The sequence below is a fragment of the Urocampus carinirostris genome, chromosome 14, assembly GCF_059441175.1.
Source record: "Urocampus carinirostris isolate Australia breed hairy pipefish chromosome 14, RoL_Ucar_1.0, whole genome shotgun sequence".
NCBI classification, from domain to species: domain Eukaryota; kingdom Metazoa; phylum Chordata; class Actinopteri; order Syngnathiformes; family Syngnathidae; genus Urocampus; species Urocampus carinirostris.
Genome location: NC_142362.1, coordinates 9,099,786 through 9,119,126, shown reverse-complemented (window position 1 = coordinate 9,119,126; position 19,341 = coordinate 9,099,786). Strand labels below are relative to the sequence as shown.

Genomic DNA, 19,341 nt, shown 5'->3' with positions numbered 1-19,341 from the left:
ACAAGGTGATCTGGTCAGATGACACAGAAATGAGCTAAATGCATAGAATTACGTTTGGTCTAAGAGTAACACTGCACATCCCGTGGAAACACTATCCCCATTGTCAAACATGGGGTTGCCAGCATCATGCTCCGGAGTTACTTTTCCTCAGTGGGAAGACCTTTAGAGTTGATGGGGAAATGGATGGACCCAAATTTAGGGCGAGTATGGCAGAAAATATGTTGGAGTCTGCAAGAGACCTGAGAATGGGGCATAGGTTCACTTTCTATCAGGACAACAAACCTAAACATCAAATCGAATTTTAAATAAAGTTTAAAACTAACAAAATAAAAGTGTTAGAAGGGCCAAGACATAGTCCAGTATTTGGGGAAAGATGGGAAAAATGCTGGCACAAAAAAATATTTCTCTTTTAAGATACTTGGACATACCCAAAAGACTTGTGGCTGTGATCCCACCAAAAGGATCAATTCAAGGGCGGGCCAATATTTTTGCAACACCTACCTTACACACTTGTATTTGTTAGTTTACTAAAATATGTCGATTACATGTGTTTCTTAAATGTTAATTCCTAGGAAATATTTTGAGTTTGAAGCCTGAAACATAGCAAAAAGTTCTTGGGGGGGGACAACACTTTTGCAAGGCACCATAACAAAAACAAAAAACTGTCTGGACTGGAAGTCACTTGTTGTCTCAAGTACACTTGAGGTGAGTGGGTGTGAAGGTAGTTAAGAAAGGAGCATCAGCCAACAGCTGACAGTTTTTCCAGCGTTTCCTTCCAATTCAGAGCGTCGCAAAATACTCTTGGACCAGATGGTGCCGTCTGCGCCGGGTGTTAATTCACAGAAGAAAGACTTTCATAACACGGGGACAACATTTGTCCAAGTGCACCTATCTGTTCCCTTTTTTTAGTCGTTCGTCTGGCTGTTGTCTTCAAAAAGGTTCAATCAGGGGTGTTACACGGTAAAATGGCCTTCCTTAAATGGCCTTCCTGAAAGGGCCCGATGGAATTTATAAATGTAACTGGTCTGTAAAACTACTTCATGTAAAGTAACTATTTCCCTTTATCCCCTTTGTTTCTTATATTCTATGTCTCTCTCTTTCGCTCGCTCTTATCTGTCTCTTTCACTCTGTCTCTCTTTCTTTGTTCCTCTTTCTCTCACCGTGTCTTTTTACCTTCTTTTGCTCGTTTTCCTATTCTCTCTTTTTCTCTCTTTTGTTTTCCCCTTCTCTATTTTTCCCTTTCTCTCTATTTCTCTTTGGATTTCTTTGTTTCTCTCTTTCCCCCTCTCTCATTATTTCTCTTTATTTCTTTTGTATCTCATGTTCTCTCTTTTTCCCTCACTCTTATCTCTCTCTCTCTTTCAATCTGTCTCCCTTTTTCTCTTTCTTTGTACCTCTTTGTCTTTTTAACTGCGTCTTTTTGCCTTCTTTTTCCTTTTCTCTTTCTCTCTCTTGCTTTCATATTCTCTCTTTCTCCCCTTCTCTCTTGCTCTTTCTATTTCTCTTTGGATTTCTTTGTTTCTCTCTTTCCCCCTCTCTCTTATTTCTCTTTATTTCTTTTGTATCTCATGTTCTCTCTTTTTCTCTTTTTCCCTCACTCTTATCTCTCTCTCTTTCAATCTGTCTCCTTTACTCTTTCTTTGTACCTCTTTGTCTTTTTAACTGCATCTTTTTGCCTTCTTTTTCCTTTTCTCTTTCTCTCTCTTGCTTTCCTATTCTCTCTTTCTCCCCTTCTCTCTTGCTCTCTTTCTATTTCTCTTTGGATTTCTTTGTTTCTCTTTCTTTCCCCCTCTCTCACTATTTCTCTTTTTATCTCTTGTTTCTCAAATTCTCTCCCTCTGTCTCTTTCTCTCTTTCTCTTATTTCTATCTCTCTAATCTTCTAGTCCAGCCCCCAGAAGAATGTTTCTTCTATCGTGTGGCCCCCGAGTTAAAATGAGTTTGACACCACTTATCTACACATTGAGCAAAATGACTTCATAGGGATTTACAATGCATGTATTTTCCTAAAAGACTTATTTAAAGCAACCTACTCAGTGCCATAACTGATAAATACGGTTTCACAAGCATTGTCCCATAGTGCCCAAAGGTGAAAATGTGTTTTGTGTTGCTTTATTAAAAAGGAAATAAATATATAAAGGGTTTGACACAGTATCAAGCCTCTGGAAATGATTTAAGCATGAGAAATCACCATCAGATGTTAGGGGTGGCTTTGATTAGATCTTTGTCGCCACATCGAGGGAGCCCTCTCTTCCCAGTGCTGTTTCCTGTAACCATCAATAGGAGTGTACAGGTGGTCCCATATTGCGAGTAAGTAGTGAGGAAGTGTGTGAGAGAACTGAATATATGGATAAGTACAGACTGAGCTTTTTCTTTTTAAAAAAAAAACATGAAGAAGGTCCTTCGTCATTGTCGGGACATGGAGGGATGACGTTTGTGCATGTTGCCATGGTGACCGAAATAGTGTGAATAGTTCTTGCAGAGTCCGTGCAGAAGTTGATGTTGTTTACATATTAGAGATATCACAAAAAAAGTCATTTAAGTGAAAGTTTCGCTTGAAATGCATCCTTTTTTTCCCTTGGAAACGAATATTTTCAAGAAAATTAGCCATATTCAAATGTTGTTTAAACCCCCCGCACACCTTATGTTTTCCCCCCGGCCCCCAATTTTCCCAGGTCATGTGTTTTTGGATCAAGTGACTAATCAAAATAGCGAATAGGAAAACAAACACGTGGTGTGATTTAAAAGTTATTATAGTTAACTCCAAGAGATGGCGTAGTCACTTTAAGAATAAGCACCACTGTTCGTTTACATCAGTGATGACATTTATTACATGCTGCCGAAATCCTGTTTGGTGTTACGATGTTGGTTGTTCCTTGAGTGTTGTCATCTTTCATTAATAGTTGAATTCATGACTGCACATATTTACTACTGCGCCGAGAATGAGGGCTGCGTGGCGTAAAATGTGTGCCCGATATTTACATTGCCGATTGCGGCAGCATTTGCTTGTCATCGTTCCCTGAACATTAAAGGAAACTCCAGTTCTTATGTTATCAAGCACACATCATCACAATGACTTCACTGTGGTGTTTAGACCGCAAATCGTGCTTTTCCTCTCTCCCCCACGCATTTGAAGAATTCCTGATGTTGATTTCAACAAGCAAAGGTAGAAAAAGACTGTCCTCCTTCCGTACCCGTTTCGATTCTGCACCCTGCGATGCAACACTACCTGCCCCTGAAGTCTTCATTTGCTCCATCTATCATGTCTTTTAGGTCTTACTCTCATTCTCTTCTCCAGCAACTTCATCCTCATCACTCTTTCACCGATATGCTCGCCATCTATCCTCTAGACGTGTCCACTGTCCAGGCAGTCAAAGTAAAAAAACAAAACCAAAAAACACATCTGACCTTGGCTCCTCCGCTGATGAGCTCATTTCTAATCTTATCAATCCCTGTGATTCCTAAAAGAGCAGCTCAACATCTTCATTTTCGTCACCTCTGCTAATTAAATGCCACCATCTATAATCTGTATCATAGCAAACGCTCCCCTTCTTTTCAGCAAGACTCTTCTATCAAGTCAATCATAATCCAATTTACCACAGTAGTTCTCGATTTACAGGACAGATTTTGAAAACTACAGGTATCGTGATTATAATCCATATTTATATGGTCTACTACAAATTTAAAGTGATGTACATGCAGTGAAATAGTTTTTTGATGTAGAAAGAAATTTGTACCAATTTTATCCTATTTTTCTGGATTTTTAAGATTTTCTTATCCGTTTTAAAAGAAAAATAATCCATGAAATGAGCATAAATATTGAGATTTTGTGGGTTTAGGAATTGTACTTTTTATGTATTCCAAATGATCCTATTAAAATTAAAGGCTCTTTTGCCCTGATTTTACTATATTCCAAATTGTTTTTCCGTCAAAAGGAGATGACTAAAATGACTGTTTTATTTCAATCACAACTTAAAAATATGTTGTACATTTGAGAGAAAGAGAGAGAGAGAGAAAGAGAGAAAAGGAGAGAGAGAGAGAGAAAGAGAGAGAAAGACAGACAGCAAAAGAGAGCAAAGGAGAGCGAAAGAGAGCGAAAGAGAGCAAAAGAGAGCAAAAGAGAGCAAAAGAGAGCAAAAGAGAGCGAAAGAGACCAAAAGAGAGCAAGAGAGTGAAAGAGAGAGGAAAAGAGAAAGAGAGAAAGAGAAATAATAAAGGAGAGTGAAAGAGAGTGAGCGGGAGAAGAGAGTGAGAGGGAGAAGAGAGAAAAATAGAGCGAAAGAGGGCAAAAGAGAACGGAAGAGAGCGAAAGAGCGAGAGACAGCAAGAAAGAGCACAATAGAGAGAGAGAAAGAAAGAAAAAGAGAAAGACAGAAAGAAAAAGAAAGACGGAGAGAAAGAGAGCAAAAGAGAAAGAGAGAGAAAGGGTGAAAGAGCGAGAAAGAGGGCTAGAAAGAAAGAGAAAAAGAGAAAGAAAGAGAGCGAGAAAGAGAGAAAGAAAAAGAAAACAAGAGAGAAAGAAAGAGAGGGAAAAAGAGAGAGAGAAAGAAAGAAAATTTTGCTTATCTTAAAGATTAGTTTCCTTAGAAAACATTCATAATAATTTAACAAAAACTATCCATACAATAAAAAAAAGTTCAGCTCATTCTAAAAAAAATAATAAGAAAACTTAGGTAATACTGCAAAATAGGTGTAACAGCTAAAATTACACTATCATTTAATACCAATAAAAAAGCTAGGAGATTGTCACGACCAAAGCCAAAAATCTTCGATGAATATATCACTCGTAACTACTTACCCTGAGGTCAATCACTCTGTTGTCCAGTCTAGTGTCCTGGTTCACAGTAGCTCTACCCTCCTAAAGGAAGACAAGAGATAAAAATAAAAATCTATTTAATTTAATTAGACATCAAAGATTGCTCCTCATTTTCCCAGTAAACAGCAATACATAAAGGCTTCTAAAGAAACTCACACTGTTCATTAAATTGATATAATTTCCAAATATCACCTGGAGAAAACAAGCACTTTCATTCTTTCTCATAAAACTTAACATTCAATCTCGAAGCGAAAAAAAATGGCTTTGTTCCAGATGAAACAAAAGACACCTGCGACTGTGGAAATATGGTAGCCGAAAAACACAAATACAAGAGTAAATTTTTCATCACAGGAGGAACCTCGGTTTCCAGGGTCACGCATGTTTGGCTTCCTCCGAGGACCCGCGAGGGCTTTGCACTAATAGCTTGTGTCGCTACATCCTGCTCCCACCAGCCCAAAGCGGGGGGGACAAAGGGTGAGACAGGCCGGCAGACCAACTGTTGAGGTCTCAGGTCTCTCAGGACGGTATTCGCGACTTGTGAGTATGCCTCCCGGCAGAAAACACCTGGGATGCTGCTGCAGCTGCACAGGTCCAGGTTGAAAAAAATAACCCTCAGTAGGGCCACGGGATCATCAATTATGAAACCGGCGGATATTATGAAATCAGAAATGCGTTTAGATTTTATAGAATCAATTTCGTAGTTAATAGTCAAGTCAATAAATCTTTAAGGGCTGCACAGACCACAGGCTATTACAGACTATTATTACACCATCCCCCGATCTAAAACCTACATGAGGGCAAGGAAAAACTCAAAACCTAATCAAAAAGATGATATTGTAGAACAGATAAGCATAGCACAAAAATGTCTTACACCTTCTTTGTTTCCAATAACTCCCTTTGGAAAGGATGGAACGACGGCGTCCCCTCTGGACGTACCAATTTACCATGTACCATGGAGAAATCTGATAACATGAAGTTTCAAATGTAATGAACACATCCAAGGCTATGTATTGATAAAATAATGTTCTCACTGTACGTGATTACGTCGATTGGAGGGACTTTCTCAAGTACAGAACATTACGCTAATCTCTCACAAGTTTAGCAACTTTAAACACCGTCATCTGATCCTGTCGGTCTCAGATATCTGAGACCATACCCAAAGAGGCATGATCTGGTCAAGCGTCCAAGTAATAACAGGCCAGGGACCGTCAACAGTGGAGAAAGCTGTCCAGAGTTGCATCCTCATTGGTTCCCCGACGACCCAAGCGATTAAAGGTTCCGTGACCCATGAGTTCTTGGACTAATACACATTTCACAGTGCCCTGTTTAGATATAGCATGTTCCTGTTTTCTTGGGCGCCAATCATAAGGGTCGATGGCACTTCATAGGAAAATGCTATACAAACCAATGCCAGCTGCCGTTAATAATGAGGGAAGAAGAAATGTAACAGCTAAACAAAGCCACCAGAGACCAGTGAAGACGTCATTGGCAACAATTTCCAGCATTGACAAGCACTTCACCCAAAATTCAAGAACTTTTCCATCTTTGAAAACATACAAATTCAAGCACCCGAACAAACCCTATATACAATATTTGAAAAAATAAAATGCAAAGATGTCTTTCTTTGCAGATTCCAATCCATAATGTTGGTACGAGCTGATGTTTATTAACTCTTAAAATGGTCTTCCAATAAAAACCGTGAAAGCTGCAATTGAAACCATCATGGAAAGTCAACTGCTGTTCCTCCCAGAAAAACAGTTCCAAAGAAAGCAATCAAGGATACCTTTTGACCAAGTGTGACCTGAGATGATCGACAACAAGAACACATTCTACAATAGATTAAACGGCATTGATGGTGATTTTAATGTCCCTGCCAAGCGCAACAGACCAGCAACCCTAATCCACTAATAGAACTTCAAATGGAATTTATTACCGCATCTGTAAAAGCATCAAATGAATTGGCATGAGTGCACAAAACACCCTAATTAGAATTCTCACTCTGCGGGGCTGTACTTTCTTTGAAATTGCACACAATGGATTAGAAAGGGATTTTGTATTTAACAGTTTAAGACAAATTAAGCATTCTATTTGTACAATACATCCAATGAACGCACTTCTCTGAAATAATGCTTCATATGTAGACACTGTATATATACGCAAGTCTACTTGAACAACAAAAACGTTCTTCAGAGGTGAAGGGAGGGCATCAAACAGATTTTAAAATGTTCTAAGGCAAAGCACTTTTTAAAAATGAAAATACATATAATGAAGAAAATAAGCCTTTGAACACCCTGCTAATTTGCTATTTCTCTCACTTAAAAATAATGGAGGGTCTGAAAATGTTATTGTAGGTGCATGTCCACTATGAGAGATAAACTAAAAAGAAAAATCCAGAAATCACAATGCATGATTTATTTGTGTAATACAGCTGCAAATAAGTATTTGAACACGTGAGAAAAAGAATGGTAATATTTGGTACGGTAGCCTTTGCCTGGGATTTTGGCCCACTCCTCCACACAGATCTTTTCTAGATCAGTCAGGCATCTGGACTGTCACTGAGAAACACGGAGTTTGAGCTCCCTCCAAAGATTTTCGATTGGGTTCAGGTCTGGACACAGGATGTGCCATGGTAGGACCTTGATATGCTTCTCCTTGGTTTTCCTGGCTGTGTGCTTCGGGTCGTTGTCGTGTTGGAAGACCCAGCCACAACCCATCTTCAATGCTCTGACTGAGGGATAGACGAAATCTCACAATGCGCCCAATTAGCACATTTCTGAGATTATTCTTTCTTGCTTTAGTAAAACTGATATCTGTCCTATTAGGAAATGTCATAACTTTCTTAAATAAACCAAATGGTTATTAAAATTCGCAGGCTTTAAGATAACCCATTGATGAAAAGCGACAAGTATTTGCTATCGACGATATCCACAATGCAAAGGTCTGTAACACTAGCGTTAGCTGCTAAATAATTTAGCATGAACTGCTAAAGTGATGCTAGCAGCTAAAGAAAATTTCTTCTTCTTCTTCTTTCTGCATTTATATAGCGCTTTTCAAGTCAATGACTTCCCAAAGCGCTTTACATTGTGCTTCACATTTCCCAATAGCGGCCGTGATCTGTGCAGCCATGTAAGGCGCTAACCTGCTTATTGGGGGTATTGGGGTTTCAGTGTCTTACCCAAGGACACTTCGGCATGTAACACGGACAAGCCGGGATTCGAACTGGGATCCCTTAATCCTAAAACGATGGCTCTACCTCCTGAGCTACTTTCACAAAAATGTTATATCGTCATACAGATACCTTTCGCTACTTTGCGCTCCGGTTATCACTGGTTCACTGCGTCTTGGATTTTGAATCGAATTGTGCTTATTGGCAATCATATAGATGTATTGTGAATTGTGTTCAAAGCAGACAACACACAAGATATGCTAATACAGGGGCAGGTTAGGGAGGGCTACGTGTGTTGGGTGGGCATGACTGTGTGCGGGACTGGGAAAAGCTGGTGTAGGCTGTCAGTCAATGAGTCCAACCAAAACCAAACTGGGAAGCATGGCGACAGCTAGTAGCTTTCGCGGCTTGTTACATAGAAAAGAAAAACATCAATTAAATCGGACTCTGAGGAAAGTCAGAAAAGCGCACAGAAATGGGGATCACCAGCCTTCATGGATTGTTACCGGGTCTGGGAGGCGACTGAGGCGGCGTCTGGGAGAAACCAATACAGATGCTGCAGGTCCTGTCTAGTGCTACAGATAGGCTAACAACTCTCTTAAGCTGCCCCTGCCGAACCTGTATCTCAGTGGATCCATTACCCATGAAACGGATGCCTTTCAGCTACAACTCCTGGGAAACAGCTACACCATGGAGACCTGGGTTGACAAAAGCATACCCAGTGCAGCTTGCCAGCCACTCTCTAAATCGCTTTCTTGTACTTAAAGGAAAAGCCTAGCAATTTGATTTTACTTTTGTATATAACTACAATAAACACCATAGGTTGAACTGCAATTCTGTGTTCTTCTGTGTGGATCTATAGGTGTTATTTTATTACAGTGGTATACTTTCAGTGGGTAGGGATGTCATCTCGGGGTAAGTTTGCCCCTTAGTTTGGAGGTTTTATGAATGGACAATAATTCTTTGTGGAATTTCACTATTCATATGTAACGGGTGTAATAATAACTTTTGTTTTATTGAAATTCCTGCTGAAATAAGTTGTATAGTTTTTTGGTAAGTGTCCTGCAATGATGAGTCCAACAGTGCCACCTGCTGGTATGGGGTAAGGTTTGGTTTGGCTTTTGACTCGTGACCGGAAGGCGGGGTTTGTTGGCAGTCAAACAACGCACTATCAACGGTAAGCCACGATCTTTTGGTGCTTCGCAAAAAGTTCATTTTAAACATTAAAATTAATGTCTGACCATTTCCTTTTTTCTGCACTATGTTGTCTATGATTGCACCAATGCATATGCTGACTATTTTTTGCACTATGATGACTTTGCACCAAATGCAATATTGCACAACCCTTACGATACCAACGGTATCACGACAACACTGTATGTAACATTCCACATGCCGACATTTCTTGTGTAAATACCATGTAAATTATAACTATAGCCTTATCCCCCTTGTTTTATAACCTTATCTTCTCTGTTCCTTTATCTTCTTGGCTCATACCTCACTGTGAATGTGTAAAACTGGAGTGTCATGCCCAATTTCGTTGTCACAATATGTTAACCCATTTTGTAACAATGACAATAAAGGTATATTCTATTCTATTCTATTCTATTCTATTAAAACCACAGCTGACAAATCTCTCAACATGCACAGTAATGTGATTGATGTTGTCAAGCTGTTTGGATTTATTTTCCTTTTGTTTCTGTCGCCTTTTATGTTAGTTTTGCCGGACGTTGCATGTTGTGCTAAAATGCTAATTCCCCTTATGGAGATCAAAGAGATCAAAGCCAGCAGAGAAGCTAATGTTGTGACTCATTTCATCTGCAGGTAAATTGTACCCGTTTTTATACTCATTATTGTTAGTATTTCTATTTTCTCATATATATAAAAAGGATGATGTTGGTGTTAATTCAGACTAAAGAAAATATGTTGAATTCATTGTAAACGTAAAAAAAACCCCACTATACGATCTCTTGTAAAAAGTATCTTTTTAAAATGAATGTAAAAGTACACCGCGGTTACACATCAACCACAATAACAGAGGAATTATGGTATTGACCACCTTAATATATCGATTTAAATTTTAGACAATTTCGTGCAATGCTTAATGCCCGATGATTGCTGGGACGGGCTCCAGCACCCCTGTGACCCTACTGAGGATAAGCGGTGCAGCTGATGAGATGAGACACCATTCCAGATATGATTTCCCGGCAACTTGGTTGAGAAACCTTGCTTTAATCCATTGTCGCCGTCATCCTTACCTCATCCCCCTCTCCTTCCGGGCGAACGGCATCTTCCAATTGGAGGGGAAGACGAGCCTCTGCTTGGCTGACGACAAAAATCTGGAAAAGGCGAAAAAAAGAATAAAACTCAGCTTGAAAAATGTGTTTTACATGACTGAGCTATCAAGTTTTTGCGGAAACTCAGGCAAGATTGTTAGTATTTCAGTATTCCTTATTTGATTTGGTGGCTTAATGGGGGACAGTTAATCTAAATTAGTGCCTAGACTCTTAATTTGAAAATCAGTGACTTGCTTTGTAGGCATTTTCATTAAAAGAAAATCCGGTGTGAATCGTGTATTTTGCAGAGCCACAAATATATCTGCTGATTTTTAATCTTGTGTATGATTTTTATATCAATAAGAGGCAAATCTCTCCCCAAATAGGTGTAAAAACAGCTAAAATTTTCAGTTGCAGGAAGTTCTTCCCATTACAATTTACCATGTAGCATGCACCTGTTTACAGGTGTAGCATGCACCTGTGCTACTGGGCGCCACCCATAGGGGGCGATTACACCTCAAAGCACAATGCCGTACAAATTAAAACCGGCTCCAGTTAATCACGAGGGAAGAATAAATGCAATGGCAAGGCGAAGCCAAACGAAAGCAGTGTTGGCCTCATTTCTACGTAGACTTTGCAACAATTTCAAGCATTCACAAGAACTCTACCCTAAATTCAAGCACTTTTCAATCCTTGAAAACAACAACACGATTAAAGCATTTTCAAGAATTACCCTGTAAGCCAAAGGTGTCAAACAGGCGGCCCGCGGGCCAGATCAGGCCCGCTAAGGGATTGAATCCGGCCCGCGAGACATCACTCAGAGAAGCGCAAGAGGAAAAACAAGCTGCAGGTTGAAATATGTCCACTTGATGTTGCCAAAGCCAGGTGCCTCGAACAAAGACACTGTACTTGTATTTCTCTATTCCTCCCTCTCTCTCTTTTTCTCTATTGCTTTAGTTCTCTATTTCTCTCTTCCTCTTTCTTTTTCTCTTCCTCGCTCTCTTTCTCCCTCTCTTTCTACATCTCTCTTTCTCCCTCTCGCTCTCTTTCTACGTCTCTCTCTCTCCGTCTCGCTCTCTTTCTACGTCTCTCTCTCTCTCCCTCTCTTTCTACATCCCTCTCCCTCTCTTTCTACGTCTCTCTCTCTCTCTCTCTCTCCCTCTCTTTCTACATCTCTCTCCCTCTCACTCTCTTTCTACGTCTCTCTCCCTCTCTTTCTACGTCTCTCTCTCTCTTCTATGTCTCTCTCGCTCTCTTTCTATGTCTCTGTCTCTTTCCCTCTCTCTCTATGTCTCTCTCGCTCTCTTTCTATGTCTCTGTCTCTTTTCCTCTCTCTCTTTCTATGTCTCTCTCTCTCTCCCTCTCTTTTTCTACGTCTCTCTCTCTACGTCATTCTTTCTCTCTCCCTCCCTTTCCCACTCTCTCTTACCTTTTTTCTCCCACTCTGTCTCTTTCACTCTCTCTCTCTACGTCTCTCTCTCTCTCTCTACGTCTCTGTCTCTCTCTCTCTCGGTCTTTTAACCTCTTTTGCTCCAACTTCCTTTTTTCTTTTTTTCTCTTTCTCTCTTCATACCCTTTGTGCTTTCTTTTCTCTTTTCTCTCTTTCTGTCTATCTATTTCTCCTTGGATTTCTTTTTTCCTCTCCCTTCCTTCCCCCCCTCTCACGACTTTTTATCTTTTGTTTCTCACGCTCTCTCCCTCTTACTCTTTTTCCTTCTTTGTCCCACCCTCTCTCCTTTTCCCTCCCTCTCTCCCTCATTTCTTTTGCTCCCTTTTTCTTTAATCTACTAGTCCGGCCCCCGACAGAATGTTTGTTCTATCTCGTGCCCCCCAGAGTTAAAATGAGTTTGACACCCCTGCTGCAAGCAATACAGGTAGACCAAAACAGATTGACTCAAGTCTACCTTCTCAATGTGGAGCTCCACATCCTGCTGAGAACAGCTCTCGATCTTCTGGTCCACTTTTCTCACGGCCGCCTCCACGTCAACAATGCTTTCCTTGCTGATGCTGTTGGGGGGGGGACAAAAGCGGGACGGTTGGAAAAAAAGAATAACAGTGCACTAAGAGGGAAATCTATTATAATACGTGTGGGAGGCAAGAAAACATTTTCCCGCACTATTGTGGGAATTTAGTTTGACATATGCGAGATGCCACAGAGTGTTATGGCTTTTCAAGGGAGTGCGGGGGCTGACAATATAGCTAGGAAGAAATAAGCTTATATGAGATGCAAATGTAAAGGACTAAGTGAAGCAAAACACTGGTTTCACCGTTCGCAGTTTCCTCATGTAATCAGGCTAAGGAATTGAAAAAAATGCGAATACAAGTACAGACGCCCCCTTACTTGCGACCATTCGACTTACGAAAAACAGTAGATACGGAAAAAAAATTCTGGATGTCGAAAAATATATTGTGAGCACCTTTTTCCGAGTACAGGACGGAACTGTAGTACCTCCTACCGGCGTGGTGGCGCTGTGAGAGGTCACCCAGCATCCACCCCGAAGAAGAAATCCGCTTCCTCTTCCTAGTTGGTGTGTAAACATACTGTATCTCCAGCGCGCTAAGAACTTTGACATTTTTATTGTTAATATCTCGTGCATCCGTTCGATAGGGTTGGTGTAAAGTGTAAAGAAGAGGCGAGAAGTTTCTTTTGAAATGAAAGTGGAATAAGAAAGCTTGATGCGGTTGAGAAAATGGTTGGATCGCTTTTTTTTTTTGTCTACTTTTTACCACGGAGGAGGAAGTATCCTAACTCTTGAAGCCCATCTCTCCCAAGAGTAAGTTAAACCTCACTTTATTTAACTTATTGAGCATTTTATTTTATGAAATATTTCATTTTTAGTACAAAACAATACAGGTTACTTATATAAGCCTTAAACATGCTTATACAAACCTTAAACTTACAAAATATAACACTGAAGCAACTTATGAACAAATTCAACTTAGTAACGATTGTCCAGAACATAAGTAGGGCAGCGTCTGTACACATTTATTGTTTACTAAACCTTCTAAAACAGTGTTTCTCAACTATTATGCTAAGAAAAAAATGGAGGGCAAATTACACCCCTTTAACAATAGATGCCAATAATGCCCTGCTAAATCCCTTCTTCCTGTTCAGTCAATTGGCACCGTCCCAAAGGGACCACTTCTCATTTTATTGTGATTTTGTTGGTTTTATGTCCTTTCCTGCGTAGTGACAACTGCTATCGAGTTGAATATGAAAATGATTGCGAGGTACGGAAATATTGTATGAAATACAAAAGTATTGTTATTGCGTCTGCGGTTGAGGCACTGCTTGAAGCTACAGTAAATGGTTTACAAATGTTAGATTTCTAGCTTATTCACCAGTATACTGATCTTAATGATCTACACTAGGTGTGTCAAACTCATTTTGACTCGGGGGCCACACGATAGAACAAACATTCTCTCAGGGGCCGGACTAGTAAATTATAGAAGAAAGAGAGAAGAGAAAGGCGAGAGAGGGAGCGAGAGGGAGCGAGAGGGAGCGAGAGGGAGCGAGAGAGGGAGCGAGAGGGAGCGAGAGAAAGGCGAGAGAAAGGCGAGAGGGAGCGAGAGGGAGCGAGAGGGAGCGAGAGGGAGCGAGAGAGCGAGAGAGAGAGAGAGAGAAATACAAGCCCAACATCAAGCGGACATATTTCGACTCGCAGCTCGTTTTTCTCTTGCGCTTCCCTCAGCGTTGTCTCGCGGGCCGGATTCAATCCCCTCGCGGGGCCCGATCCGGCCCGCCAGTCTGACACCCCTGATCTACACAATTAAGTAATTAGGGTTGTCTAGGTCCAAGATTTTTTTTACATTTTGGGTACGAAATTCTTTTTATATGTGGCTATTTTGAAACGCAGTTTTTAGGGGGGTCTATTACGTGCGATGCAGCCTTAAATGAAGAGTATACTGGACTGTCTCAGAAAATTAGAATATTGTGATAAAGTTCTTTATTTTCTGTAATGCAATTAAAAAAACAAAAATGTCATACATTCTGGATTCATTACACATCAACTGAACTATTCCAAGCCTTTTATTATTTTAATATTGCTGAATTTGGCTTACAGCTTAAGAAAACTCAAAAATCCTATCTCAAAATATTAGAATATCATGAAAAAGTATACAAGTAGGCTATTCAACTAATCACCTGAATCATCTAATTAACTCGAAACACCTTGCGAGGGTTTCCTGAGCCTTAAAAACACTCAGCTTGGTTCAGTAAACTAAATCACTGCTGATCTGACTGCTGTCCAGAGGACCATCGTTGATACCCTCCACCAGGAGGGTAAGACACAAAAATAAATTTCTCAAAGAGCAGGCTGTTCACAGAGTGCAGTTTCAAAGCATATCCACAAAAAGTCTGTTGGAAGGGAAAAATGTGGCCGGAAACGCTGCACAACCAAGAGAGATGACCGCAGCCTTAACAAAATTGTGATGAAGAGCCGCTTCCAGAATTTGAGGGAGCTTCAAAGACAGTGGGCTGAAGCTGGAGTCCAGGTATCAAAAGCCACAGTTCACAGACGTGTCCGGGAAATGGGCTACAATAGCCGTATTCCCATGGTCAAGCCACTTCTGAACTCAAGACAACGGAAGAAGCGTCTGACTTGGGCTATGGAGAAGAAGCACTGGACAGTTGCAGAGTGGTCCAAAGTCCTCTTTTCAGACGAAAGCAAGTTTTGCATTTCATTTGGAAGTCAAGGCGCCAGAGTCTGGAGAAAGGCTGGAGAGGAGCAAAATCCAAGTTGCTTGAAATCCAGTGTGAAGTTCCCACAGTCAGCAATGGTTTGGAGAGCCATGTCAGCTGCTGGTGTTGGTCCACTGTGTTTCATCAAGTCCAGAGTAAATGCAACTGTGTACCAAGAGATTTTAGAGCACTACATGCTTCCATCTGCTGAAAAGCTCTATGGAGATGAGGATTTCATTTTCCAGCATGATCTGGCACCTGCCCACAGTGCCAAAACCACCAGTAACTGGTGCACTGACCATGGCATCACTGTCCTTGATTGGCCTGCTAATTCCCCTGACCTGAACCCCATTGAGAATTTGTGGGGTATAGTTAAGAAGAAGATGAAAGACACCAGACCTACAAATGCAAATGAGCTGAAGGCCGCTATCGAAGCATCCTGGGCATCAATAACACCTCAGCAATGCCACAGGCTGATTGCCTCCATGCCACGCCGGATTGATGCAGTAATCCGTGCAAAAGGATTCCCAACCAAGTACTGAGTGCATCAATGGAGATTTTCAAATGTTTGATTTAGTTTTGCTGTTATAAAATTATTCTTTTACTTGGTCTGAGGAAGTATTCTAATATTTTGAGATAGGATTTTTGAGTTTTTTTCAGCTGTAAGCCAAAATCAGCAATATTCAAATAATAAAAGGCTTGAAATAGTTCAGTTGATGTGTAATGAATCCAGAATGTATGACATTTTTGTTTTTTTAATTGCATTACAGAAAATAAAGAACTTTATCACAATATTCTAATTTTCTGAGACAGTCCAGTATATGGTTTGAAATCGTTTTAGACATGAGATTTGAGTTTACACATAAATACTTTAATCTTATAAGATTTCCAGCAGTGACATTTCAATAATGTGGCGCTGTCCATCACTGAACTTTAATAGAAGACTCAGAAGGCCAAATATTAAGACTGGCAGGTTGTTGAGGGCATTTTAATCCATCAGTCCTCTTTGTTTCACACCGGTAATGAGGACAGAACTCTGAAGCGAGAGTCCCTTTTGGCCCTAAAACAGCTGCTTCCCGTAGCCCACTGCTGCTCATCAGATGAGGTCGATAAAAGAATGCCATATTAAAGACTTTCCCTTTCTTAGACTAGAACAGGGGTGTCAAACAGGTGGCCCGCGGGTCGGATCAGTCCTGCGAGACAACGCTGAAGGAAGCGCGAGATAAAAACGAGCTGCAGGTTGAAATATGTCCACTTGATGTTGCCGAAGCCAGGTGCCTCACAAACGCTGTACTTGTGTCTCCCTCGCTCTTCCTCCCTTTTTCTCTCATTCTCTCTCTCTTTCACTCTCTCTGTCTCTTTTTCTCTTTCTTTGTTACTCTTTGTCTCTTTCTGTGTGTGTCTTTTTACCTTCTTTTGCTCTCTCTTCCTTTTTCATTTTCTCTCTCTCACCATGTCTTTTTATCTCTTGTTTTTTATGTTTTCTCTATCTCTCCTTTGCCCTCGCCCTTTCACCTGCTTTTCTCTCTCTCTTGCTTTTCACTCTCTTGCTATTTGCTCTCTATCTCTCTCTCTCTCTCCCCCCTCTCTCTTTCTTGCTTTCCCTTCTTGCTTTCCCATCTCTCTCTCTCTCTCTCTCTCTCTCTCTCTCTCTCTCTCTCTCTCTCTCTCTCTCTCTCTCTCATCTCTCTCTCTCGTCTCTCTCTCTCTCTCTCTCTCTCTCTCTCTCTCTCTCTCTCTCTCTCTCTCTCTCTCTCTCTCTCTCTCTCTCTCTCTCTCTCGCTTTCCCCTTCTCTCTTTCTTTCAAATCTACTAGTCCGGCCCCCAAGAGAATGTTTGTTCTATCATGTGGCCCCCAAGTTAAAATGAGTTTGACACCCGTGGCCTAGAAGCTAACAGTATTTCAGGACATATAAGGTCAACAGAGCTGCCAAACGTTGAAAAGAATTTAAGAATAAATAGACAATTCTCAGATTTGTCATTTTTCGGATGAAATGGTTTGTACACAATGTGATCAATTCAAAAATGAACTGAAAAACAACCAATTTGGAATGGATAGAATTGTTTCATATTTGTAACAATGTATTTGTAGCATTTAACGTTTTCAATACACAAAAGAAAATTGCTTGTTTTGTTTTAAATTTTAGTAATTTTATAGAATTTCGCTATTTTTATAGATGTTTTTAATCAGAAAATGCATATTTATAAACTTGCTATAAACTGCCATGGTAAACCAGAAAAGCTTCTTAGTATTTGGTAACTCTGAGCTAACGTTAATTCAGGCCAGGGCAATGGATCAGAATCATTGAGTTAATTAGCCATTTAAAAAAAAAAATCACAAATATGACATTTTGAAATAAAGGATTAGAAAACTGATTAGACCAGTAAAGCTGATTTTTAAACATTTTGCAAAGGATTGATTTTATTCATCATTTAATATTTTATTTAAATAAATATCTGCTGGATTTGATGCATACTTCAAAGTCCATTAAGATTATTGACTGTTTAAATTGAGAATTTACTTTTTAGACATATAGCTTTGCCTAACGGTAATCTATTAAAACCCTAATCCATAATTTTTTAAAGACCGTTTAAAAGTCGTCACAAATATGTGCGTGCTTTAGTGAAGACGCAGTTGCAGTGCCGGATGATCGTCTAATTAAATTTTGCAAATGAGAGGATGACATTTAATCAACAAGATGAAGGCTGGCCAGTAATATTATCAGTGCCCTTACTAGCTATAGGGATTACGTGTAATCCAGAGTCTTATGTTATCAGTCATCAAAACCAGACTTTGTAAAGCACCATGATAACGTGTACACCTGTTTTTTATGGGGGAGCTTGACACTTTTCAGTCCAAATACTCGAGGTGATAGGGCTTGGTCGAGGTTTTCACCAGCCAATGTGTTCTATTGGCAACTCTATTTCACGGTGTATATTGCAGAAGCTCTCAAAATGTACATTTTATGTTTTTTTTCATTGCAAAGAAGAAACACTTGAACTTTAAAACCTCAATGTGTAATTTTTGACCACTAGATGGCAGTGTATTGTCTGGTGCTAGCCAGGGCCAGTGCCACAGAGCACAGAGTGGCGGTGGGAAGGTTATGATGAATTGAAAATCAACAACTTAAAACAGAAAGAAAGGGCTGATGGGGGAAAGATGGAGCTTATATTGGTTTCCTTCCCTTAACTGTTGAAATACTTTCTCATTATACTGCATTTTAGAGTTTTTTTAAGCAGTTATTGGGGGAATATAAACGCTCTACTTACGAACGACCATTGTTTGTAAGTTGAATTTGTTCTTAAGTTGCTTTAGTGCTATACTTTGTATGTTTAAGCTTTATATAAGTATGTTTAAGGCTTGTATAAGTAACCTGTATTGTTTTTTTTACCAAAAGATCAAGATTTCATAAAATAATATGCTCTATAAAGATAGGTAAAGTTAGGTTTAACTTACTTTTGGGACTTGTGCATCAAGAGGTCCTCCTCTGTGGTAAAAAGTGGCCGAAAAAAAAGCGATCCAACCATTTTTCTCAACCGCATCAAGCTTTCTTATTCCACTTTCGTGTCCAAAGAAACGGCCCGCCTCTTCTTTACACGAATCATATTGAATGGATGAGCGAGATACTAAACAATAAAAACGTCAAAGTTCTTAGCGCGCTGGAGATACAGTATAGTATGTTTACACAAGAACTAGGAAGAGGAATCGGATTTCTTCTACGGAGTGGGTGCTGGGTAATCTCTCACAGCGCCACACACCGGTAGTGGCGGAAAGAAACACTACAGTACTGTCCTCTACTCGGGAAAAGGAGCACAAAATACAATATCTTACTTATAGCAAAGTCCAGATATTTTTCGACATACCGAAAAAAATGATCGTATCTACCGTTTTTTTGTGAGTCGAATGGTCGTAAGTAGGGGAGCATCTGTAGTTGCATCTCTGAGATTACCAGTACTTTTGAGAAAACAAAAAATATTCTTTTGTTCACAAAACAACAGAAAGAATTAGAACTAAGAGGGAAAAAAGGGTTCCGCTGTAAGGTCATTTTTGCTCAATTTAAGTACAATTTTTTCTAAAAATGACTTATTTTTCTTTCTTTTATTTCCTTCCCCCCTCTTTTACCTCTTATCTGGCTTTTTTTCTCTTTTAGTTTGAATTTTTCATGATTTTCTTTTACCCCCTCTTTTTTTTTTTCTTTACATTACTTTTTTTGTTTTACCTTTCCCCCTTTTTCTTTTAGTTTTTAATATACTTATTTGTTTTTCCCCACCTTCTTTCTTTCTTTGCAAAAAGCTAGGCAAAAAAGGGAATGAAAATAATATTATGCATTATTCACTTTAGGTCTCTGGAGTTTGTACTTTTCCTTGTTCTTTCTAGCACTCATTGGCGGTTGCACAACATT

General features: G+C 39.9%; 1 protein-coding gene across 1 annotated transcript in view; it reads right to left on the bottom strand.

Moving 5' to 3' along the window:
- Nucleotides 1–19,341, bottom strand: part of dars1 (aspartyl-tRNA synthetase 1) — a 75,525-nt gene that overhangs the window by 26,787 nt on the left and 29,397 nt on the right. Inside the window, exons 7-9 of the mRNA XM_088352699.1 lie at nucleotides 12,162–12,264; nucleotides 10,240–10,320; nucleotides 4,798–4,857 (exon numbers count right to left, since the gene is read on the bottom strand). Of these exons, the coding sequence (XP_088208825.1) occupies nucleotides 4,798–4,857; nucleotides 10,240–10,320; nucleotides 12,162–12,264 (244 nt within the window). The remainder of the gene's footprint in view (nucleotides 1–4,797; nucleotides 4,858–10,239; nucleotides 10,321–12,161; nucleotides 12,265–19,341) is intronic.